Below are 26,611 nucleotides of genomic sequence, written 5' to 3' on the forward strand. Positions count from 1 at the left end.
CTCCTTATATAACTTAGAGACTTTTACTTCTTCTTATATTAGCACTCCATGTAATGGATAAGGGGTATGTCTGACTGAATCCTGCGTAACAAGATGTAACATGCAGTACCACGAAGCTGTACAAAAGTGAAGGAGAGAGAGTGCATACTTTGGAATGCATTCTTCAGAAAGTACAGTTGTGTACACTTACCATAAATGTAGATATTCGAGTGTATTCACTGTTGCAGTCATTACATTTGGGTTATCTGCCTGCAGGTAGCCCTCAGCTGGTCTGATTATCAAAGTCTTGGGTCCTGCGTCGGATGCTGTCTCTTCTTCCATAATGTCAGGTAGTCAGGGGTATAAAGCATGCAGCTGATGCCATTACATCAGTTTTTCTTGCCCCAGATGTCAGGTGCCCCCATAATGGGAAACAATTATATACAAGGTTACACCTCCCACAATAAGCAAATACACCAGAAAGTTTAAATACAGTAAACAAGAAGAAAGGTATAGCCAATAGATGTCAGGGGGCTGGAGAGAGGGTAACCAGGACTGCAACAGTGAATACACTCGAACATCTACATTTATGGTAAGTGTACACAACTGTACTATGTTCTTTGTGTTTCACTGTTGCAGTCATTACATTTGGGTAGATTCCCAAAGCTAAAGAAGGGAGGAGGCAGTTAGAGAGCATTAGGACCAGCTATTAAGCCCTGCATGACTGCAGTGGCAAAACCAGCTCTGGATATAGGAAAAAAAATAGGCAAGTGGTAATGCTTGGTAAATGTATGTACAGAGCTCCAGGTAGCAGCTTCTAGGATGTCCCTGGAAGGACCACCTCTGAGAAAGGCTGCTGAAGTAGATGCAGCCCTGGTGGAATGTGATCTTATCCCCTGTGGGGGTAGGTTTTCCATGGCGCTTATAGCAGAAATGAATGCAATGGCCTATCCACTTAGAAATGGTTTGCTTTGAAATGGCCTTCCCCTCTGCCCCTGCAGCAAAGGCAACTAGTAGCTGTTCAGTTTTCATGATAGGCTTTGTCCTGTCCAAATAAAATCTAAGTTGTCTGTGCACGTTCAAAGAGAGCAATATTCATTCTCCTTTGTTCTGTGGATTAGAAAAGAAGGTTGGCAAATGAATGGACTGATTAAGGGCCACACTGGATACCACCTTGGGCATAAAGGAAGGACTGGTCCTGAGGGACACCCTGTCTGCATGGAAGATGATGAAGGGCCCCACTGCCATGAGGGCCTGTAATTCAGACACTCTTCTTGCTGAAGTGATGGCTAGAAGGAAGGCTGTTTTCCAAGAAAGGAATTTCAACTCTGCAGTTGCCGCTGGCTCAAAAGGAGGTAGAGTGAGCTTTTCCAATACAAAGTTAAGGTCCCAGGCTGGAATAGGGGCTCTCTTGGGTGGTCTTAAATTTTTGGCCCCTCTGAGGAATTGCTTCAGCAGGGAGTGAGAGAAGAGGGGTGGCTCAGTATTGTAATGTGCTGAAATGACTGAGGCATGAATTTTAATAGATGAGAAGGAAAGGCCCTTGTGGAGCATCTCTGTTAAATAGTGAAGACTATGCCATAAGCTGGGCACTGTTGTGCCCATCCCCTAGTCTGGCTCCAGGAACAGTATCTTTTCCACTTTTCAGCATAGGATTTTCTAGTACTAGGCCTCCTTGCCTCCAGAATGACATCCAGCACTTGCTTACTGAGGGAGGGTATTGGAGAGCTCAGGTAATTAGCCAGGCTGCAAGGTTCAGGGTTTGAAGCTGAGGGTGCAGAATCTGGCCCTCCTGCTGGGACAGCAGGGAAGGGGTCTGAGGCAGGTGCCATGGTTTCATCAGTGACATACTGCACAAGAGGGGGTACCAGTGTTGGCATGGCCACTCTGGTGCAATGAGAATTGTCCTTGGCTTGTCCTGTTTGATCTTTAGCAGAGCTTTCAAGTGGAGAGGCAGAGGGGGAAAGGCGTAAACTGAGAGGCTTTCCCAGGTGAAGGACAAGGCATCCACTTTCCAAGCTGGTCTGTGGGGAGTCCTTGTGCAGAATTTGTCCAACTGGTAGTTCTGAGGGGAGGCAAACAGGTCTGTCTCTGGGCTCCCCTATTTGTTTCTCAAAATGATGAATATCTTTGGTTCCAGTTTCCACTCGTGTGGGTCCATGAAATTTCTGCTTAGGTAGTCTGCCAGTGAATTTAGCTTGCCTGGCAGGTATTGAGCTTGTAGGTGCACTTGGTAGCTCAAGGCTGTGTTCCACAGAGCCATGGATAGTCTGCAGAGAGGGCACGAGTGGGTTCCCCCCGCTTGTTTATGTACCACATAACAGTGGTGTTGTCTGTCTTTACCAATAACTGTCCTGGAAGAATATGGTCCTTGAAGGCTGTCAGAGAATTCTGTACAGCTAACATTTCTTTTTCATTGATATGCAGGTGCATTTGACTCCGGTTCCATTTGCCTTGAATGTACTGCCCTGCCAAGTGAGCCTCCCATGCATAGTCTGATGCTTCTGTTGTTAGGGTTTGGGCGGCAGAGCGTAGAGTGAATGGCAGTCCCTTGTTGTGGTAGCAGGCCTCTGCCCACCAAAGGAACTCTGTCTTTATACAAGGAATGATAGGGATCATTGATTCCAGGTCCTGAGCATTCTGACACCATAGGCTTTTTAGGTACCATTGTAGTTTCCTCATATGCAGTCTTGCATATGGAATTAGAAGGATGCAAGAGGCCATGAACCCCAGGGCTTGCAGTGTTTCCTTGCAGACAGCTGGGGCTTTGTGGCCAGTAGGCTGTTAAATAAACTTTGTCTCTGGCGTGGGGTAGGCTATCTGGGAAGTTGTGTTCGAGCTTGCTCCCAGGGATACAATTTGTTGGCAGGGTACTAGGTGAGATTTCTTTTCATTTATGGTGTACCCCAGTGAGGTTAGCAGTTTCTTTACAAATGCCAGATGATTTAATAGTATGCCCTGGCTTTCTGCCTGGATTAGACAATGGTCCAGGTATGGGTATATTTGAATATTTCTTTGCCTGCAGAATGCAATGACTGGAGCTAGGCACTTTGTGAATACCCTGGGCGCAGTAGATAAGCCAAAGGGCAGTGCAGAGAACCGACAGTGCATGTAGCCTGCTCTGAAGCATTGGTATTTTCTGCAAAATTCTCTTATTGGGATGTGCAGGTAAGCTTCAAGTCCAATGTTGCCAACCAGGCATTTTTGTCTAGCATGGGAAGCAGCTGATGAAGAGTTAGCATTCTGAACTTTGGGATTACCAAAAATGTGTTTAGAATAGACCGATCCAGAATAGGATGCCAGGAATAGTCTTTTCTGGGTACCAAGAAAAGTCTTGAGTAAAAACCTTGTCCCCATTCCTCCGCTGGGACAGGTTGAACAGCCCTGATGCTTAGATGAGACAAAACCTGCTGCTGAGCCTCTGCCCATTGATTTGGGGGTAGGTCTGGCCAACCGTTTGGGGTTGGGAGTGGAAGTGGAATCTGTATCCTTAGAAAACTATATTTAAAGCCCATTTGTCTTGGGTAACGAGTTCCCAGTTTTTTTGCATGCAGGGCGATTTTTCACCCTAAGGGGCAGAAAGTTGAGCAGGGCTTGGAAGGTTTAAGGTTAAGTCATTGTGACATTTTTCCATAGGGGGGGTGTCTTACTACTTCCAGCTTTGGAAGTGGGAGCCCCCCACTGCTTAGGTCTGTGAGTACCTTGAGACTGTAGCCTAAGTGGTCTGCTGTTCCTGGGTTTGGAGTGAGAAGGCCCGGAAGAGACAGGAAAGGACCAATTCTTAGAAGGCCAATGTCTACTAAATCTGGGAGGCTGTACTTGTAGGAAATCTTTAACAGTTTGCATAGATTTAACTTTTCCCTCCATCCTTTTAAATACTTCTGCTTTGTTGCCAAAAAGGCGGTCCTGGTTTAAGGGAGCATCCAGTAATTTAGCTTTAACATGATCTGGCAAATTTTGCTCCTTAAGCCAAGCATGCCTTCTAAGAACAGACCCAGTGACAGCAGCCCTGCAAAATGCTTTTAAAGAGTCAAAACCACATTGCAAAGTATGTTTACCAACTTGTTCAGCAGAATGCATTAAATCCTGTAATTCTTTATTTTCAGCACAGTCAGGAATCAACATAATTTAAGTAGTCCAATAATATGCTGCTGATACATTAACATATGAAATTGGCAGTTTAATGCCCTAATGGCCAAAGTAGCAGAAGTGTATACCTTCATACCCCATCTGTCCAGGGCCCTGGAATCTCTATCAGAAGGGGTAGGGTTTTTGGCAGTAGTAGCTTTAATGCCTTTGGGTCCCTGTGAAATGGTCACTGGGTCTGCAGTAGGATTCTTGTGAGAGTCAGGTACTCTGTAATATCTGTCAGGTTTTCTGGGAGCTGGAGGTAAAGTGTCTGGGGCCAGGCTAGATTCCAAGAAGGCATCATCTACAATGTCCAGTACAGAAGGGATAGCTAAAGGCCTGTGTTGAGGTAGGAGTAAGAATTCCCTTAGCCTCTTTTTGGAGTCAGAGTAATCCTGGCTTTCCCAGCGGAAAAGCTCCCTAAGAGTGTGCAAGGTTTTACCAAAAGAGAAGTCTTCTGGAGGGGAAGCAGAGGGTATCGAATCCTCTGCATAAGAATCCTCATAGGTAGAGAAGGGAAAATCCCGGTCATCAGAAGAAACAGAAATATCAGAATCCTGATCAGAAGAATCAGAAGGGAAATCAGTTCTAGGTCTCTTAGAGGGAGAAGGTTGGCTTCCCCTAATTAGAGTAATAAGGTCTTCAGCCATTCTTATTTGTTTTTTAGGCATATGGGCCTGACCATGCGGTTTGGACACCGGTTTTCTAGGCGTGGGTCAAGTTTTAGGCCTTGAAGAAGAAGATGGCATTGGTTTGAAATGCAAGTCCGTAGGCCTGAATACACCCTCAGAAGATGGTGCCTGCACAGAGGCTCTGGACCCATCCAAGGTAGAGACATCGGCAGGTTCCACAGTCGAAGACGCATCTCGCGGCATACCGGACCCCGAATGGGTCTCAGTAGAGGCTTGCGAACCTGAAGTAATGGGTATCAGGGGCTGCGAAAGTGACTCTCTGAGTACCAGCGCACTGGTGACTAGCTTAACTGAAGCGTCGTCAGCAGCTCTGGACCTATGCGGTCCGTTTCTGTCTTTATCTTTACATTTTTTCAGAATGTCGGTAGTTGGGTGGCTTACTGAAGCCATTTCTGGATAATTAAACCAAGTACCGAAATAGTTTGCTGCAAAAATGGACCAACGACGAATAGTTCGAAGACTGAATAAGGTACAAAATCGACAGCGAGGGACATCGTGGTCTGGGCCTAGGCAAAGAATGCAGTATGAATGAAAATCTTTACGAGGTATTTGCTTTCCACAGGTAATACAACTGTTAACTTTTACTGACATTGGTTTAGAGCAAGAAAAAGGATCCCCAACAGGGTACTTAGCTTTTTTGAAGATTTCGGTTCTGAAACACGAAAACAAAAATTTCAGGTGTCAGCCGACTGGCACTTGTGAACTGCTTCTGCTTCGGGCACTGCGCAGCACGAAAGACTGGTGTAATGGCATTGGCTGCATGCTTTATACCCCTGACTACCTGATGTCATGGAAGAACAGACAGCATCTGATGCAGGACCCAAGACTTTGATATTCAGGCCGGCTGAGGGCTACCTGCGGGCAGACAATCCAAATGTAATGACTGCAACAGTGAAACTCAAAGAACATCTAGTCAGTTAAATATGACTTTTGTACATGACTTTGTTGTAATGATCCTATATGACAGTATACGATTAAAGAAAAACTGGGATACAGATTACAAAAAACCTGCATACCATTCTGGACAATGTTTTGTTGTCACAGTTGATATGGCAGTCACCTACAGCTAATGCCTGTAGCATAGGAAGACAATAACCCTCACTTTTTTAACATACTGCTGGGGTTCCACTAAGAAAAAAAAAGGAATGTGGAAGACAAATACAAGCACAGAAAATAGGATGAACCAAAACAGAGTACAGCATTATTAATTTAATCTGGTAAGGGTCAGTGTTGCTGGAGACCATGGCCAGCCTTAAGAAACAGGCAAACTAGGTGACCTCCTAGGGCACAGTACAGGCTGGCCACGTAAAGGGTGCAATTTTAATTAAGTTATTTTCTTATAATGTGTTCATAGAGCACCGGAACCATAGGGTGTGGGGGGGCGAGTGACCACTGGACTGTCACATTCACTCACTGTCTGAATGGTCCCATTACATCCAGTCATATCAATGCATGCATGCATGCAGATGTCCTGGAATTACAACTGCTGCTTCTGAGATGGAATTAGAATTGCTGCTTCAGAGATGGAGCTTCTGGAGTTGCTCAAGGTGCTACCGAGATGGAATTTGCTGCTTCATTTTCAGGTAAGGGGTGTGTGCTTGCTGAACAGATGGAATTGGTGTGTCATTTTCAAGTAAGGTGCTCGCATTCACATTGTGTGTGTATGTGTGTACGTGTGTGTGTGTAAAATATTCCCCAGTTTAGTATACCTGGCGGTTAATGTTACTCAGCCTCAAACCCTGTACCTTAGGCACAAGAAACAAGAGCCTGACCTCTCTACCCATACCACCACTTCTGATGCAAGGAGCTGAGTCCATAGCTTTCAGCTGTTCAGCTTTTCACATAATGTCTAGAATGTTTGGTTCATCGTTTTGGTCTGTTCCTCTTAAAATTTCTGGTTTTCTGGCAAATCAGTGAGAACTGAATTCACTAAATAATGATAGCCATTTGTTTCTGTCTTCCAATTTTTCAGGAAATGCATGGTAACACAAAGCATTTTATTCTAGCAACTTTCTAACATTATACAAGCAATGTTTAAAATGTATCCCTGGTTTTGGTCCTTTGTCCCCCTCCCCAGTAAATTCTGGCTTTTTCCAAATTTCTTGTGCTGCAATTGATAGACATAGTTGAGTGTCAAGTGGAGTTTACAAGGAGCTGAGTGCTTCAGGGGAAGAGAAGTTACAAGCAGTATACTTGCTTTTGATGCACAAGGCTGTGGGTTCTACTTCCACAGTATGTAGATAGATCGCTGATACTGTACTGTGTTGTACTTTAAATGGGGTGGATGCTGCAGTCCTGAGAATGTCCTCCTTTGCAGGAGATACCTCTTAGCTATGAACCTGTTGCCAGTTTATTCCCTATTGCAATATTACTAGCTTATCATGTTTTTAATGTAACATAGGCAATTTATTCCTCAAGGGCAACAGGCACTTTATTTGTACATGAAAGAATGAAGTATAAAGTTGTCTGCTAGCAGCAACCTTTTCATTAGTTGCAGATCTCTTTAATGTGGAATTATTTAGATGACTTACTTCTGCAGAGACTGTGCATATTTACTGATAATGGTGGGTTGTAATGACAGAAGTTTGAGTAGACTTTTATGATGGAAATGTTCTGAATTGGGCAATTTTGTCATTACTGGTTCATACATGTTGCTTCATTGTTTATTAATAGAATGTTTAAAACTACAAATTTAAAACAAATTCTAACAAGTGGTGCTGTATTATACAAAGAATATAATTTAATACAATCAGGAAGGTAAATCAAAGAATAAATGTATGTAGGCATGGCCCTAAAAATGTGTGCAAGGAGTAAATGGTTTGAAAACAGCCCAAAGATAAACTGAATCCTCCAATGGTCAGATGCATTTCTATGAATGTGGGTTTTCATGCTGTTATAATGAATGTGAGTTTTGCCATTTCAATGAATGAGTTTCAAGAGCAGAGAAGTTTACTGCTCATGCTAAGTCTGTTTTCATTGTGAGACTGTATTGTTTGTTTAGCAAATGGCTATCTGTGCTATTTTATTTCAATATCTGTAATAATTGTAGAAGCAAATAAGAGAACAGTATACACACTGATAGATTTGAACAATGTGTATGGTAACTGGTGAGAAATAGCCAAATAATGGAACACTGGAATGGCTGAGGAGGTGGCTGCTGCTTCGGGAGAGGTACAGGGTTGCTGCAGGAGGGGCTGCTCTGGCGGGGGCCTGTCGATTACCCTGCCAAGGGCCCTATTTGACCATGATTTGGCTCTGGTATTTAAAGTAGGAAATGCGTACACAAAGGTAGTTGCAGTTTAACGATATAACATTCCTTTGCTTTTAAGTAATTTAAGGAAATGACTGGAGTGGCTTTCTTGGAATGACCTACCCGTGGGTGTGGCTCAAATAGGGTTGTTTCATGAGTCTGGTGTGGGTGGGGCTTAAGGGATGCCAGAGCACTACTTCGCTTAAGGCACCATTTCGGTTAAGGCCGGCCTGCTTGAGACTATTCATTTGGAATCAGCCAAACTGAAATTCTGAACATACTTTTTACAGCTACTCCAAGGAGTGACAAACACAGAATTAGTTGCAACTGAGAAGGAGGTGCAAGGAGCCTTCATTTTTAAGAGGGGATGGAGTAGTAAAGCCCCCCCCCAAAAAAAAAAGTGCAAGAAAGTTACATTCTGCTAGCCAGTTCTGAGTGAATTACTGAATGGTCTTTGATAGCTGATTTGTCTTGTATTAGCAAGTGGTTTACACTCCTACAGCAGTCACACTGGTCTTCATTTAGAGATTTATACAGACTTCATATCTCACTTTACATTCTTTAACTGTATGGTATGTACTGTAGTCCAATACCTACAGACTGAAGCAGTAATATGTACAAACCAGCCAGCTAACCTGCTATGCATTCCTACCATCAAGGGAAACATTCACCCTGCATATTCCGCTGTAATACCAGTAAAACAGTGTTAAACTAAAAGAAAAATAGTGCAAGCCTGTAGCAGACATACAAGTATTCCTTATCCAGCACATTTGGGAATGAAGATATTTAATTTTAAAGCAGTTTAACAGATGGCTCCATATATTTCTGCCAATCACAAATAAATTCTTACTACCACAATGTATGAACTGTACCTCACCATAATGTTACAACTTTAATAGTTCCCAGAAGTACTACTTCTAAGAATGTAGTTCATTCAAAATTAGTAACAAGCAAATGTGCAAAACCGCCTTTCTAAATGAGGATTTTAATGCTCGACTGTAGGAAAGAGACAGACTGTCAACTTACATATGGGTCCACAGCCAAGAGTATGCAGTAAAAGTGCTTCAGAATAAAGTATGCAAGATTAGAGGTTTAAAGTACAAGTCAGACATTCCAGTTTATCTGTAAGTAGACCACATCAGAATTCCCAACTGAGATAAGGACCCTAGAATGCCCCCCCCCACACACACACACACACGCCTTTATTCATTGCTTTTCTTTTATTTTTTCCAACTATAGGGTTTATCAGCAGTTTTTTCCCTTAAACATGTGACATTTTAGCCCTACCTTTCTGATCAAGTGGTTTTCTGTGTCTGCAACATACACAACATCGTTCTTTAAGACCACTCCCTGAGGCGAGTTGAAGGCTGCTTCAGAAAAGTTTCCATCTCTGCATCCACTGTTGGGACCTACATATGAAACAAACCAAAAAAGACCATAACTTGGCAGTAAATGTTTGTCCCAAGCATATTTCATACTAAAACAAATTTACTCATCTAGACACAACAGAACGCTGCAGTAAGCTACAATTCTGAGGTGAAAAAAAAAAGTAAAACAGTCGTGTTAATCTCCTCCCAGTTTATGTATTACTCTGGGATGCCCAGTAATGGTGATAGCACCTCATCATTAAATGACTCCAAGCACCACTTCAGGTGTCCATGATAGATAGAACCTAGTCATTAAATGACTCCAAGCACCACTTCAGGTGTCCATGAAAGATAGCACCTCGTCATTAAATGACTCCAAGCACCACTTCAGTTGTCCATGATAGATAGCACCTCGTCATTAAATGACCCTAAGCACCACTTCAGGTGTCCATGATAGATAGCACCTCATCATTAAATGACTCCAAGCACCACTTCAGGTGTCCATGATAAATAGCACCTAGTCATTAAATGACTCCAAGCACCACTTCAGGTGTCCATGAAAGATAGCACCTCGTCATTAAATTACTCCAAGCACCACTTCAGGTGTCCATGATAGATAGCACCTCGTCATTAAATTACTCCAAGCACCACTTCAGGTGTCCATGATAGATAGCACCTCGTCATTAAATTACTCCAAGCACCAACTCAGGTGTCCATGATAGGTGCTTCAACAAAATAGTAGTTTAAGGGTGTGCACACTAATGTAACCAGTGTATCGTACATTTTTTATTTTTTATATTTTTCCCCTAACAAATTTGTTTTTCAATTGAACTGTACAGGTTGTAGGTCACATTAAAGGTGGGAAAAGTTTTGAAATTATTTATTGTGGTCTCTTTTTTATATCACAAAAAACTGACATTTTAACAGGGGTGTGTAAACTTTTTATATCCACTGTATTTCAGATCATGCGCCAATAATAACTAAAATAAAAATGCAAGGTAATGAAATAAAAGCGAGACACTGGCACTTTCCCACCTAACGGTTGAAAAGAGAGTAATTCAAGAAATGGGTTTTGGAACTAATTCAGGTGCTACTAGAGAAGATAGAATTTTCTTCTGAAAACATAGCCAGGGAGTGGGATAAAATTAAAGTGGAGTTTAAAACTACGGTGGAAATAAAAGAAATATGGTTAAACAGTAACACAAATTATTTAGAGGGATTGACAAATGTTAAAGTTAAAGTATTGCAAAATAGGGGGAATCTCTCAGAACAAGAAAAGGAACAACTGCAGAATGCTAAAGAGAAAATAAGGGATTGCTTAGACAATATGCATGAGTTTAGCAAGATTGCTGCTATGCAACTGTTTTTTATAATAATTTTAGAGAACAAAAACTTTTAGCACAACTCAAGCAACAGAAAGTGGAAAGGGCTGTCACCAAGCTTTGGGAGCCTAAGATAACAAGAGACCCTGTAGAAGTATTAGAAATATTTCGGAAGTTTTATGAAATTTTGTATAAAACAGAGAAATATGGAAATCAAAAAAAGGTACAAATAGAAATGTTTATGGAAGAATTAAATATGCCCAGATTAGAAGTAGATGAGGCTCAATTATTAACAGTTAGGATAGGAGGTGATGAGATAGAAAGGGTAATGTATAACCAATCTACAGTAAAGTCCCCAAGAATAGATGGTATTCCTGTGGAAGTTTGGAAGCTAGGAGGGAAAAACTGATAAACATCTGAAAGGCTTTGTTTAACAGGCGTCTATATCATAGTATCGTACGATGAAAATAGCGAACTCTATTTCATTGTACCGATAATATCGAAACAACAAAATATCGAACAAAAGGAACAGCAAATTTTTTCCCAGGGAAAAAATTTGCTGTTCTGTAAAAAAAAAATAAAAAAAATAAAAAAATAAATTTAAACACAAATTTAAGTGGGGGGCTTCGCCACCCACACCCCCCTACTTAAATATACGAACTCTGAGATTGCACCATAGTGGAGGAAATGGCAAAGTCCCGAAGACGGCCCACTGAATTTTTTCCCTGGGAAAAAATCCGATGTTCTGTGACTTCGCTATTTTGCCATTTCGACAGTATCGGATTGACTAAATAGCATTTGCTATTTAGTCCATTCGATAGTGTCACATAGACCCTTTAACAGTATTTTAAGAAGAGGAGAAGTACCAGCATCCTGGAAGAAAGCGGTGGTAATGGTAATACCTAAAGAGGGTAAAGATCAATCGGATACAGCTTCATACAGGCCCATTTCAATAATAAGCAATTATTATAAAGTGTTTATGTCAATAGTGCCTAAAAGAATGGCAAAAGTGTTAAAATTAATAGATATAGATCAGTGTGGTTTTGTGGAGGGGAGGCAAACATTTGACAACATTAAAAGAACACTGATGATCCAGAGGGAAGCAGAATGTGAGAACATACCACTTTTACTGGTGGGTCTTGATGCAGAGAAAGCAACTAACAGAGCAGACTGGGACTTCATGAGCAGGGAAATGGAAGCAGTTTGTTTACCTGAAGGTTGATTAGAAGAATATAGGAGGGATCTGAGGTACAAATTAAGGTGATAATTTCTGCTTGAGTGCAGGGACCAGGCAGGGCTGTCTGCTTTTCCCTGTGTTGTTTGCATTACACTTAGAACCACTGGCATTCAAAGTGGAAGGGAATGATGCTGATACAGGCACGAAGCTCAAGAAATAAGGAGAGATTGGGATTTTGGATGCAGACTCTTAGGGAGAACAACACCATTCATACAGAGTATTATATTCATAAAACAGCAGAGAGTATTTTAAGAACCAAATCAACATGAGAATGGAGAAAAGAGATTTTGCTGATAGGGATGAGTGTGGTCAGGGATACAGATAATAGGCAAGAGGGGCTGGGATTTATTGGAGAAAACTGGCAAGGGAACCAAAGTAATGGGAGGAAATAACTAGAAAGGGAAAGGTAATAGAATGGGAAGATGCCTATAATTTATTTGGACTGCAGGTTAGAGATTGCATTCCCTATCAAGGATTGATATCAGAGTATAGGCAAATAGAAAGAAATAGGGGGATCCTAAATGAAAGACCAGCACTAGCAGAGCTTTTAATAGAATCTAGAACAGAACTGCCATTAAAAAAGGAATAATTAGTAAAGCATATAAAGCATTGCATGATAATTATAAGAAATAATCACAGGAGCTGAGAAAGTATTGGGAATAGAGAATTGATAAACAATTCACAAAGAGACAATAGAAGGATATACGTATATCTCTCAAATATGCAACAAAGTCTAGAAGATTTAGGATCTTTGCCTGGAAGTGTTTAGATAGTTATTTTTATACCCCAATTAGACTCCAAAGAATTTTTCTTGAGGTAGCTAGCAAATGATGGAAGTGTGATGGGCAAGAAAGAGATCGCTGGGAACATATTTTTTTGGGAGTGTAATGAGCTGGCAGACTTCAGGGATTCCCTGCAGACTGCTCTGTCAGAGATGCTGGGTGAGCAGATTGGACTGACTTGGGAGATTATTTTTTTGAGTTATGATAGAGAATCAGAATTGCCTAGACATAGTAAACCTTGCTGAGTCTAACTATGGTGGCTACCAAAAACGTAATTACCAGAAAATGGAAATCAAATTCTAAACCAACTTTACTAGAAGTAGTGAATACAGTAACAGAGATAAAACAACTGGATTTGGGATCTTTAGAAAAGGGAAGGAGCAAACTACATAGGAAAAAATGGGAATTGTGGGAACAATATATGCAGAGCAGGAACGAGGTTTAAGAGGCAGGATTTAAATGAGCCATATAATACTTAACAGACAATGGGCGGCTGTGGTGATGCAGCAGTTAGGGTTGCCACCTCACAGCAAGAGGTACTCCGGTTCGATCTTCAGCTGGGGTGCCTTCTGTGTGGAGTCTGCATGTCCTCCCTGTGGTCGTGTGGGTTTCCTCCCACATCCCAAAGACATGCTGTACGTGGATTGGACACTCTAAATTGGCCCTAGGTGTGAAAGCGTCCTCGTTTGTGCCTTCTGTGGAAGGTTGGGTGTCGGGCTGGCAACTCAACACCGTAAAACTCCACTGCCAATCATGAGCGGACAGGTGATCCGCTGTGGTGACCCTTAACCAGGAAAAGCCGAAAAAAAGAAGAAGAAGAAGAATGATTAACAGACAATGACTGGATAGATTATAAATGATGTATAATGTTTGTAACTACAGCTGTTTCAATGGTGTCTGTGATGTATATAGTTTGCAACTAAAATGGTGTCACTTTGTTTGTTTTTCATTTGTATAAATATAAGATTGCCTCTGTCGTATGTGATAATTTAATAAAAATGTTTATTGAGAAAAAAAGAAGCTCATTCAGCACTTGTACAATTCCACACACAAGCTGCATGCACTCATAACTGCAAAGGACAAATAACTGTAAATGCAACTTCACTACTAAAGGTGATTCTGTATGTGGTTAAATGAATAACTAAAGAAAAGCTTCACAGATTACATTAAGACTATGCAAAGGCCAGGACAAGGGTTTGAGATCCCTAGTCTAGATGGACTTCAGTAAGGTTTCTGTCTCTACTCCTCACAAGGGATAGGCTAAAGAAGAACCTGAAGGCAAGGAACCAAAATGGTAATATGGATAGGAAACTGACAGGCAGGGAAAGTTTTGTGTATGTGCCAGAGATAATGGCTAGAGAAAAGCCATGAACCACTTTGCTACCACAAGGTTTTGGGATGAAGGCTGTTCCTGTTTATTACATCTAAAGGTTCTTAGTTGGGCACTAAGGTAATGATCACTGGGGCCTTTATAAGTCTAGCCATGCAGCCCAAATCCCTGATAAGTTCTAGTACCCTTACTAAGTGTAAGCAGGAGTTTGGGAGAGAAGATGAGCCTGGGAGATGAACTATTTACAGGCTACCTGTGCCCATTCCAAGTTACAGCTGAACTGTGTTAGGGAGGAACTTAGCTTCACATGGATGGGGAGCCTGTTCCAGAGAAGGGGTAGCCTCTGGGATACATACCTGTCTCTCTAGCAGACCCTATTTATGTAACAGGCAAGGTTTAAGTCTTTAGAATGAGCAATTCTGGTACTGTTTGTTTTGCGGATTTGCAAGACATCCACCAGAGTGGGCTCTGAAAATGTTTTGTATACCAGGCATAAATCTTCCCCTCAACAGCCTGTAGGGGACAGAATACAGGAATGGGACTTTGAGGTGGTCTACACAGGGCATAGTATTTACGCCCTGTATTCTTTTAATGAGATACCTCTGTGGATGTTCTAAATGTTGGATGTGCCTGGTTAGATACATACCAAAGTGGGCACTGTACTCACTGACAGCTCTGTGCCAAGTACAGTGAACAATGACTTCCTTCGACCTAGATGCCATACATTTGTTTATAAGTTGTGCACATACAATTTTCTCCTCACTAACATAGATATGTGATGGTCAAAGCTAGATTACTGGCTAGGTGCATCCCCTAATCCCTCAGTACCAGGCTGACTCTTAGGGGAGTGTTGTCAACATGGTAGTTACCAGGGGTAGATGACGTCTCAAAGAATGCTACTATGCATTTCTTGGCATTTAGTTTCAGTCCATGTCTCTGACACCAGTTATTTACCTGTGTCAAGCCATCTTGAAGAACAGTGGTGTCAATGTGATATTCTGTGACTGCTCCTAATTTGCAATCATCTGCAAATGTGGTCAGCTAAAGGCCCTTGACATTGGCCTTAACTATAGAGAAAGAGATGCCAAAAAAGGAGTGGTCCCAGGACTGATCCCTGAAAGACTTCTCTGACAACTGGCATCTTTCTAGAGTTGGATTCCCCAATTCTAATTTCTTTGGCCCAATCTGTGAGCCAGCTGGCTATCTACCAGGTGACATAAGGGTTTATGCCCAACTTCTTGAGTTTGTCAACAATACCGGAGTGGGGTATTGTGTCAAATGCCTTGGCCAGATGAAGGTATATGGTGTGAACCATTCTGCCCTCATCCATTGCATTGGTGACTTTCTCAAAGAAGTCTGCCAGGTTAAGTAGGCATGACCTGCTCCTGATAAAATCAAACAGTGCTGGATTCACTGTCTAGAATTTTCTTAAGTCACAACTGATCATTTCCATGATAATTCTTTCCATGGCTTTACATTAGAAATTAGTGAGACTTATGGGTCTGTAGTTTCTGGGATCTGTAGATGGTTATGGGTCTGTAGTTTCTGCTGTCCATAGATGGTTATAGGTCTGTAGTTTCTGGGCTCCATAGATGGTTACGATCTGTGCTTTCTGAGGTCCATATATGGTTATGGGTCTTTAGTTTCTGGGGTCCACAGATGGTTATGGGTCTGTAGTTTCTGGAGTCTGTAGATGGTTATGGGTCTGTAGTTTCTGGGGTCTGTAGATGGTTATGGGTCTGTAGTTTCTGGGGTCCATAGACGGTTATGGGTCTGTAGTTTCTGGGGACTGTAGACAGCATGCCTTTGTGCAGAGGGATGATGGCTGCAGTTCTCCATTCATGAGACATGAAGCCTGTTTACAGGCTACTGTTAAATGCTTATTCCAGAGGGCCAGATTCATTACTACTTCACTATATTTATAATGTAAGATTAAACTGTTCCCAGATTATACAAAAACTGATGCAATGTTTAAAGGAAAAGGCTCTCTCCTTTTTATTCTTTCTTAGTTTATTTTGGTCCTCTTTACCACAGTCATCAAGCACATCCTCATTCAAATGACCCATTTATTTCCCAACTGGCTGGATGCAGCCATATTACCAGATGGAGTAGTACTTGACCTAAGATGAGCCATTATTCACTAGTGGTTCGGAATTTTTGTTATGCCCAAGCCACATTTCTACCCCATACCTGACATGCAACGATGACGATGACAAATTGCCTTTGGTCAGTCATACTCTGTCAGCATATTTCCCATATTCTGCTGCAGGACCTGCCTACCAGAGGAGGACATCTGTCAAGGTGCTGCTCATTCCTATCTTTTCTAGGTAACTACTCAGGTAATAAGTCTGCTAAGGGAACCCAGGTCTCCTGGGTCACAGTCAGGGCTCCATCCCTCTACAGCATGGAGCCAACAGAGATGAAGCCACTCTCTAACAAGACCTGATTTATGTGGTTAAAGAAAATAGGTGACAGATGGAATTCACTGTAGGGTTACACACTTCATTGAGAGCAATTTGGAGAAAACAGTCATTGTAGGAAGAGTAGCCCTAGCAAATACAGATGAGAAAACATTTTTGTGAATTATAATCACTTCCACATAGAACTGGGCAGTATAATGTCAAGTATGTATGGTGGCACTAAACGCTTACAGAAATGAAATGCGAATAAAACTGCAAAGATCCTGTAAATCCTGTAAATGCATTTAAAGCTCGCTGAAATTAAACTTGATACATGTGCAAAGTTATCTTGTCAGAAAAGTTGTGTAATGCTTTGCAACTGAAAAAGTACTCAAAAGAAAATTGTATGCACATTGTTAACCTATACTGGCGACCATGCTGCATCATTAGGTCAGAAACTGCTGACAGGCAAGTACAAGAAGGAGAAAGTTCAGACTTTTTTTTTCCAAATACATGCACTCCACTGACTTCTAATATTCTGGGTCTTGTGGCTTGTGAGAAACTAACAGTAGTAAAAAGAATTCACATTATAAGAAGCAAATATTCTCATTTGTACTGATCTGCAAGATGAATAAAGTTATTTAGATACAACATTACATACTCATCACAGCTGGAGCTCTATTTCGATATAGCCCATCCTGTAACACCAACCACTGGTGGACTGCCAAAAATACATAAGAACTTAGAGGATCCACCTATGGGGCCCATTGTTTCGGGAAGGGGCTGGATGACTGAGCCACTATCAGTGTTCTTGAAAGCTGAATTAAAGAAGGTCCTATCAAAGGCTACCGGGTCTATATCAAATAATCAAAGTGTAAAAACTCTGAATGTGAAATCATTAAACCCATAAACTCAAAAGCTGAATACTCTGAAGAATGAGAACAGCGATTTTTTTCCCAGGGGAATAAAATCACTGTTCTAGTACAAAAAACTTTCTGCCTCTTTGGGTGCCTGTTGTGGTTTTACTGGTTCTTGGTTCTGCTGCACCCTTTCCTTGGAGTTTTTGGAAAACCTGAAAGAAACTAACACTACAAACTATTTCTAATGTGGGGGGGCTTTGCCCCCCCCCACACACACACACACCACCCTACTTAAATATACCAACTCTGAGATCACACCACAGTGGAGGAAATAGTGAAGCCGCGGAAACGGCCCACCAAATTATTTCCCTGGGAACGAATTTGATGTTCCGCGGCTTTGGTATTTCCAGTCTTCGAGCTTCCAAGTTCGAGGTTGTGGAGTTGGAGGTTTTCAGCTTTCGAGCTTCTGATATACACCCAAGGCCACCACGGTTCTGAAGGACACAGCACATTTCTTAGGTCTCTTGTTTGAAAAAATGGAAATGAGAACCCAGGAAGAAGGATTATTATAGTCACACTGGACGTGCAAAGTCTTTATACAGTCATCCTGAATAATTATGGAACTGAAGCCGTTAGGAGATTTACTGTCAGGGAAATTTTGGATGTTAATCTCCTTTGTACTCTATAAGAACTAGTATTGGAGAGCAACATCTTCCTATATGGCGACACTTACTATTGGCAAAAATGGGGGGTTGCCATGGGCACCTCATGTGCCAACAGTTATTCAAATACAGTCTTGGCAGAATGGGAGAAAGAATGGGATCTAGACGTACGGAACTTATGGAAAGATCAGATAATTTTCTACATGAGATTTGTGGATGATGTCTTCCTCCTATGGAAAGAAAATGCCACCAGTCTATGGGAATTTGTCATGTCTCTCCCTCACATGACCAGTTTTTTGAGATTTGACTTAAAATTCTCCAAAAGGGAGATAGAGTTCCTTGATGTGAAACTTTGCCTGACCCAGGGTAAAGGGATAGAAACCATGATTTTCAGGAAACCTACATGGCGAAACCATTTACTACATTAGACAAGCATGCACCCGAGGCACATCTTTCGGAATTTAGTGGGAAATCAGGTCACACACATCTCCAAATTATGTTCTAGGGATGACATCTTCTTCAAAGAAAAAGAAACTCTTGTGAACAGCCTTAAGAGAAGAGGATATAAGGAAGAAGATACCAGAATGAGTGGAGAAGAAGCCATGCAACTCAGAACTCAGAAGGGGTATCCCCTATCTTCTAACAGGAGGCATGAAGAAACCAGACAACCACAAGATAATAGACCTTCAGCTAATTTGATCTGCACAGTGACTTACAGCATGGATAATGGAGTCATTTGAACTACTATTAGGAAGTTTTGGCCAGTCCTAACTTTAGGTGAGAAATTATGAAACATAGTGGGGGATAAACGTAGCTTTGCATTGCAGAACAAGAAGAATCTGAAGCGCTTATTGTGTCAACATGATGGCCTTACAATTAGCAGACATAGTACACGGAGCCGAAGTAAAGGTACCTGGAAATGTGGTTTTTGCAAAGCTTGCCCTTTTACACAGACACATAATATATTTGAACATCCAGTCACCAAGAAGAGTTATTCCTTTCAAGGTTATGCCACATGTACCAGCAAGAACATTGTACATTTAGCCACCTGCGAGGCATGCTCTTCCTACTATGTAGGTAAAACAAATAGGGAGTTTAAGGAATGGATTTTATGCCATCTATCAGACATAAGAAATCAAGTAGCTACAAATGCCCTGTATCAGCATATTAGGGTGGAAGAAAATCACAGTTTTAAATTTATGGCACTAATGAACCTGAACGAAAACCCAAAGGGAAGTGACATGAAAAACAGAACAGAGGTGGAAGAGACCACGTGGATTTTGGAACTGAGAGCAGATAAACCATCGGGCTTTAATAGAATGGTACCTCTAAAACCTATTCTGAAAGAATGAAGCATAAACATAAAAAGTAGAAACAGGAAGAGGGAATAAGCAGAACTTATTCCTGCTACTTGTAACTTTGGAGGACTACCACCAGAGGGACCTGTCTCCATTAGCCATGGAAGAGGAACCACCCCTGAACAGCATGATTGGTTGAACACCATTTAAAAGTTTTGCCTTGATGGGAGTGAATAAAGGATCTGAAGAAGGTTTTACTGAAAGCGCTTCTCCTACTTTCTCTTCATTTATTTTGTCTTTTAAGAGTTTTATTCAATCACAGATTTTATCGTGTCTATGGTGGTACATCTGCATTGTTTTCTACTTTGGTTCTTTTTTGGCAAGACTACCTTCAGCAGTGTGTACTTATTTTATTTTTTGTTTCATTTTCAACATTCAAACATGGTGAAAAATCTTCTATAGGAATGGAAAACAAGGGATGTGCCCTCAATTTGGAAGATAATGAGCTGAGAGAAGAGTTGCTTAATTTATAAACATAGACAAATATATCAAGATCAATGAAAGAAATAGACTGCAGAAGGTTGATAAAACCCAAACAATCAGAAGTTTGATAAAACAAATGAAAACAGTAAGTAGGACTGTCCGTAGAGATCATGTGATATAACAGAAGTAAACAGGATATATTACTGTGCAGCTAAATTAATAACTGATAAAGTTCTACCACAAGAACACAGGGTAGTGAGGGAAAGGAAGGGGAGAAATTAAATACCATCATGGAAATATTGAAAAGAGAAAATTATAAAGCAGCTAAGACAAGAAGTGTCACTGAAGACTAGAGAAGAGGGAACAGATCAACAAAAATACTAAGAATGATAGATGGGATAAAAGCAATGCACAGTATTAGAACAGACCAGGATCCATCATGCACTATCGCAAATAACAAACTAAAAATTTCTGCACAAGTGGAAAACTTAGAAGATACAAAGATAAACATTAAGGAAAAGTACAAAATAAGCAATTTATTGATGACAATAAAAATTTTTATAGAGAAATGGGAAACAAGGTAAAAGGAATTAAAAGACCACCAAAAAAGAATAAATAGATACATTTTGGAGAAATATCTATGAAGATCCTGTGGAACATAAAGATGCTAAATGGACAGAAAAAGTTAAAGAAAAAATAAGAAGTTTAAAGTACAGGATATGAAATGGGATGAAGCAACAGCCAAATAGATTGAAATAAAGTTAAGAAAATCCTCAAATTGGAAAACCCCAGCCCAGATACAGTTCCTAACTTTTGGCTAAAAGTATTTACATCTGTGCACGAATATTTAGCCATGAGTAAGAACTATTTATCACCCTTGATATCCACATCCCGCCCCCACTCCCCATTAAGGAAACCACAGTAAAAAATTTCTCCAAAGCCAACTTCATGCTTCTTAAGACAGAAGTGGTGAACTTTATGACACACATGCAGATGGACAATACAGATACAACTGCTGAATCCTACACAAATGCACTCTATAAGCACTTACACAAGTGCATGGATCGTGCTATCCCAAACAGAACCAAGATGCTATCCCCCAAAAAAAGGAAGCCAATCTGGTGGTCCCCTGCCATAAACAAACTGTACAACAGAAGGAAGAAACTGTTGCAAAAGAGAGTAAAATCCCATGAGTGGAGGAGCTCCCTGGTCAGCCTCAGTAAGAAGCTGAGATCCCTTATAAGATCCACCAAAGCTAGCTATGAAAACAAAATCACCACTAAATCCAAGGACAACCACAAAGCATTATATAGCTATGTCAAGAATCTAGATGGCAACACCCACATCTGCTCTGAGTTACAGCAAAAAGGCACGAAAATTACAGAACCAACTGATATTGCCAACATCCTGGCAGATCGGTTCAGTGCTAACTTTAACACCCTCTCACCCCCTAAAGGGCCCATATCTATACAGGAAGAATGCAGAGTCCCTGTAATCACAACTACACAGGTAAAAGCTGCACTCTCTAAAGCCAAAAACACAGCATCCATGGGACCAGACAACATCCCAGGCTGCATTTTACATGAACTTCAGAACGAACTGGCTCACCATTTAAGCACCATGTTCAATAATAGCCTCGCATCAGGCTTTGTGCCCACTTTCAAGGTGCACAGCAACAGTTATCCCACTCCACAAAGGGGGAGCCACCACTGATCCTGGGAACTATCAACCTATTAGCCTGACGAGCCTGGTCTGCAAGGCGATGGAACGTATCATCATGGAACTCATAACCAAAGACATTGGTAACCTCCAAACTCTGGATCCCACCCAGTTTGGGTTTGTGAAAGGCAGATCATGCCTCCTGAACCTGATCGACTTCTTTGAGGCAGTCATCAAAGCCGTGGATGAGGGTAAGGTGGTTCACACAACCTATCTTGACCTCGCTAAGGCTTTCAACACCATCCCCCATTCTGGAATTATAGCTAAACTCACTAAATTAGGTATAAATCCCTACGTCACAAGATGGGTTGCCAACTGACTCACCGACAGAACCCACACTGTAAAAGTTGCAGACTCCAAATCTGACCTCAAAGCAGTGACAAGTGGAGTACCACAGGGTTCCGTCCTCGGACCTCTCCTGTTTGGTATCTACTTCTCTGAAGTACAAGCTAACACAGAAGGCCTCTGGCTAGCAAAGTTCGCAGATGAATGCAAACTAGGAGCCATAGTCAAGTCCCCAAATGATGTGGACATCCCACAGAAGGGCCTCACTGAGACAGATGCCTGGTGTCAGAGCCATGGCCTCAAGCTCAATGCCAAAAAGTGCAGTGTCATCCCCTTTGGTAAAAACTCTGTACCCATGAACTACTACATAGACAGCAATCTACTTAATGCCAAAGGCGTGATAAGAGACCTTAGAACCCAGGTGGACAGTAGTCTCTCCTTTGATAGTCACATCGATACAGTAGTCAGAAGTCCTTTTACGTGGCACACCTCATCATAAAAGGGTTCTCATCCAGGAAAAAAGAGGTCATTGTTCCCCTCTACTCATCACTCATTAGACCCATTATAGAGTACAACGCCCCTTTTGGAATGTACCTCACCAGACATCTGCAGCAGCTGGAAAGGCCATAGAAGTACCTCACAAAGAGGATTACTGGCCTCAAACAAATGCCCTACACTGACCACCTCAAAAAAACTCCAGCTTTACTCCGTAGCATATCGCCTACTCCGAGGTGATCTCTGCCTAACATATAAAGCTATGTCAAACCCAGAGCTGTTGGACATGCTACACCTAAAGAAATCCCAATCCCTCCGAGCTACACGCTCTAGGGACCTAAACCTTGTCATTGCAATAAACAGGACATGCTGGAGGGATAGATTCCTATCCCAGAGACTTCCTATACTCTGGAACAAGCTACCCATCTATGTCAAGCAAAGTTCTTCATTAGCACTCTTCAAGAAAAATCTTGATGAGTGGATGGGAAATAGGAACTACACCCCAGGGATCACTTCTGTGTCTCTGCTGGACAGTGGCACAGAAAAATAACTTTCTTGGGTGGCGTAAACTATGGAACCTTGCTGGCTAGGCTTATGTAGGCCCTTGGGCTGATAGCCTAGTACCTACCTATGAACTTATTTATATGCGCACCACGAATAACAACAAGTAAAACAATACTCCTACTTAAGAGTGCACCTGCAAGCTACCCTAAAATGTATAGGCCAATAACTTGCTTTCCGACGACGTATAAACTATATATGGGAATTGATGCCGATTGAGTTTATAATCATTTAGAAAAAAACCTCAATTATGACAGATGAACAAAAGAGCAATAAAATAAAGTCATATGGAACAAAGGATCATTTGTTGTCAAATAAAATCATAGTGGAGAATTGTAAAAAGGGGAAGAATATAAGTATGGGATGGACTGACTACAAAAAAGCATTTGATAGTATCCCACATTCATGGATAAAAGAGTGCTTAAAAATGTATAAAATACATCCTACACTGATCGACTGCATTACAGTGACCATGAAACAGTGGCAGACCACTTCAAAATTAAGCCATGATAAAGGACAATTTATTGCCCCAGGGATAAAAATTAAAATGGGGATATTCCAGGATGACTCTGTCACCGCTGCTATTCTGCCTTGCCCTTAACCTATTAAGCTGTCTACTTAACAGCTTAGGCCATGGCTACAATTTGACTCCTAGAAAATAAAGTGTAAAGACTTCTCTTTGTCAATGATTTAAAATTGTATAGCTCATCAGATGAGGAACTGAAAGCACAACTGCAAGTTACTTTTTCAGATGATTTAAGAACATCATTTGGTCTTGAAAAATGTACAAAAGCAACCTTTAAAGCAGGAAAACTGCAACACCAGAAAAACATCAGTTTGGGACAAGAATGTGATATAAAAGAACTTGAACAAGAAGGAGTGCATAAATATTTGGGAACTGATGAAGGAGCAACAATAAAACACAAAGAAATGCGAATAAAACTTAGCAAGGAATATTTCAGAAGACTTAAATTAATCCTGAAAACAGCACTGACATCTAGGAACAAAATCCAAGCTATAAACCAATTTGCTCTTCCTGTCCTAACTTACAGTTTTGGAGTGATTGACTGGTCCCAAAACATGTTGTGTAGATTAGATAGGAAAACAAGAAGGATGCTTCGTGCTCACCAAATGATTAACAAAAATCAGTGCATACCAAGATTATATATTTCCTGTTCTGAAGGAGGGATGAGCCTCCTTGAAACTGATTACATGCATATATCTGCAATTGTGGGATGCCACACATATTTGCTGACCTCACAAGACCCAATCGTAGTGAAAGTTTTGAAACAAGGAGAATAAATCTAAGATGACTTCTCTGCTTTATCTAACAGAAGCATATCGGCATCAAGCAGGAATGGAAATCAAACCAGAAGTAGATTAAAATCAGGCAGCAACTGAATGTGCCATAAAACAAAAGAAAGAATATAAGGTGAAGGACCAGATGAGAAGGCAAGAAATGTGGAAAAAAACATAGTTGCAAGTATAGAAAACGTCTGGAAGAACCTCATGTTGATCAGGAACGAATGTAGAAATGGCTAAGGACAGGCAAATTCAAACCAAGAGATGAAAGGTTAATATTGGCGACACAAGATAGTGGGCTGCATACACGTTGGTTTACAAAGTCCATTGAACATGTGGGAGAAACAGACAAATGTAGGTTTGCAAAACAGAACTGGAAGCAGTTGCACACCTCAACCTCGTTGCTTGCTGCGACATACTAACAGCAGGACTGTATAATAAAAGGCACAATAATGTGGTGAGACTGTTGCACTGGGATTGTGCAAAAATTATGGTATTGAAGTACATGAAAAACACTGGAAACATGCGCCACAAAGCATTATAGAAAATGATGAAGTCTACATCACATGGGATCATCCGTTGCCAACAGTTCAAAAGATAGATGCTAGAAAACTGGATACAGTGGTCCAAGAAAAGAAGACAAAAGTAGCACTGATCATTGAAATCGCACACCCAGTTATGACAGTGTCCTGTGTACAGAGAGACACAAATTTATAAAATATCAGGATTTGCAAGCAGAAAGGCGAGCAATGTGGATGAAAGATACTCAGGCAGTTCCAATATTAGTAGGAGCAATGGGTCTTATAAAAAAGTCTACAATCATATTTAGATACGTTACCCATTCATGTAACCCCGTACGAATTGCAGAAGGAGTCATTACTGGACACATTGCGGGTGCTGCAGAGAGCACTTTTGGCTGACATCAAAGACTGAAACAATACTAATTTCATGAACTTTAATCGTACTTTAACCTAGGAATGGGGTCCATTCCCATCATGGTATTAGAAATCTAAAAGATTTGGAGAAATTAAAGCGTGAAAAAGCATACAATCAGTAGGGGAAAGGAACGGCATGAATGGCTGCGGCACAATCTGAAGGTCGTTGATTATACAGTAAGCAGTAAAGGAACGGCATGAATGGCTGCGGCACAATCTGAAGGTGGTTAATTATACAGTAAGCGGTAAAGGAATGGCATGAATGGCTGCAGCACAATCTGATGGTCATTGATTATACAGTAAGCGGTATTGTTGGCAAAACATATATTTATGGGAAAAAACAAATGTTAGCGTTTACTGTTACAATACATTTGTGTGGGCAACTTCAACTCTGACACCTCTAGAGCCAATAATATTTTGTCAACATAGTTCATAAAACTTTCCCAGACTATTGTACCCTCTCCCCTGACACACAATACAAGGGGAAAAAAGTTTTCTGTTGATCTCAAACGGCACAAGTAGAAGCAACCCATAAAAAGGTAGACCCAAGGGACAGCATCCAGAAGTGTCCTAGGTCTGGGGCTGCTGGGCAGAAACAGAGATGGACTTGAAACTGCCACTGTAGAAGTATGGTTATATGCTAAGTATGTAGCTTTCATATCTGAAGTGCAGAGTTTCAGCTCCATCATCTCTAGGACACAGTCCCAAGCCAACACAGTCAAGTGGTTTATCAAGACAGAATGGCCAGTGTAGGTGCTCTAAAAGCTGATACTGGCCTTTAAAAAATATGTAGTTTGTAATGTTTCACAAAAGTATTCATAGATGCCCATGTAGCGGCCATGTAGACATCTTCCGCACAAGTATTTTTGAAAAAAGGCTTGCAAAAGGACTGTGGATCTAGTGCTATAAGCTCTAGTTAGATAAGGATTTGCGACACTTTTGGTAACAAATTCTAATACACTGGGAAAGCCATGCAGAAAGGGTAAATATGGAAACTTTTTAACCCAACAACCTATCAACCAATTTCTTCAATGAGATGAAAACAGAAAGCAGATAATCACTTTTTACACTCCAGGTTCTCTGCAAATAAAATCTGAGCTGTCTGTGGTCATCAAAACAGAGCAACAGATACTCACCTCAACTGTAATAATTTGGTAAGGACACTTGTAAAGGTAGGTCAATTGATTGTTTTTTTTTTGCTGTGTGGCAACTCTGGGGAAGACTGAAGGTTTTGTACAGAGTGATACTAAAGCACAATATATGGTGGATGGACATACATGGCTTACAGTTCTGAAATTCTGCTGAAGTGAAAGCTACAACGAAGAAAGTCTGCCAGGTAAGAAGTTTTAAATCTGCAAAAGAAGCCAATTTGACTACAGCAGTGTCAGCTTTTCCAGTACAAAAATCAGGTGCCATAGAGGGACAGGAGCCTTGAAGGAGGGAAGTGATGAAAAGGTACATCTAAACAAAGCTTCTTTGTCTCTTGTTGGCATCTGTTTAATCGACACAGTTTGGGCAACTAAAC

The 26,611-nt window shown here is 41.1% G+C and overlaps 1 protein-coding gene across 1 annotated transcript in view; it reads right to left on the reverse strand.

The window, feature by feature from the left end:
• NHLRC2 (NHL repeat containing 2) overlaps nt 1-26,611 on the reverse strand; it is a 2,274,872-nt gene that overhangs the window by 1,756,449 nt on the left and 491,812 nt on the right. The window contains exon 4 of the mRNA XM_044055938.1: nt 9,337-9,458. Within this exon, the coding sequence (XP_043911873.1) occupies nt 9,337-9,458 (122 nt within the window). The remainder of the gene's footprint in view (nt 1-9,336; nt 9,459-26,611) is intronic.

Source organism: Protopterus annectens, chromosome 14.part0 (genome assembly GCF_019279795.1).
Source record: "Protopterus annectens isolate FY-2018-M chromosome 14.part0, PAN1.0, whole genome shotgun sequence".
NCBI classification, from domain to species: domain Eukaryota; kingdom Metazoa; phylum Chordata; order Ceratodontiformes; family Protopteridae; genus Protopterus; species Protopterus annectens.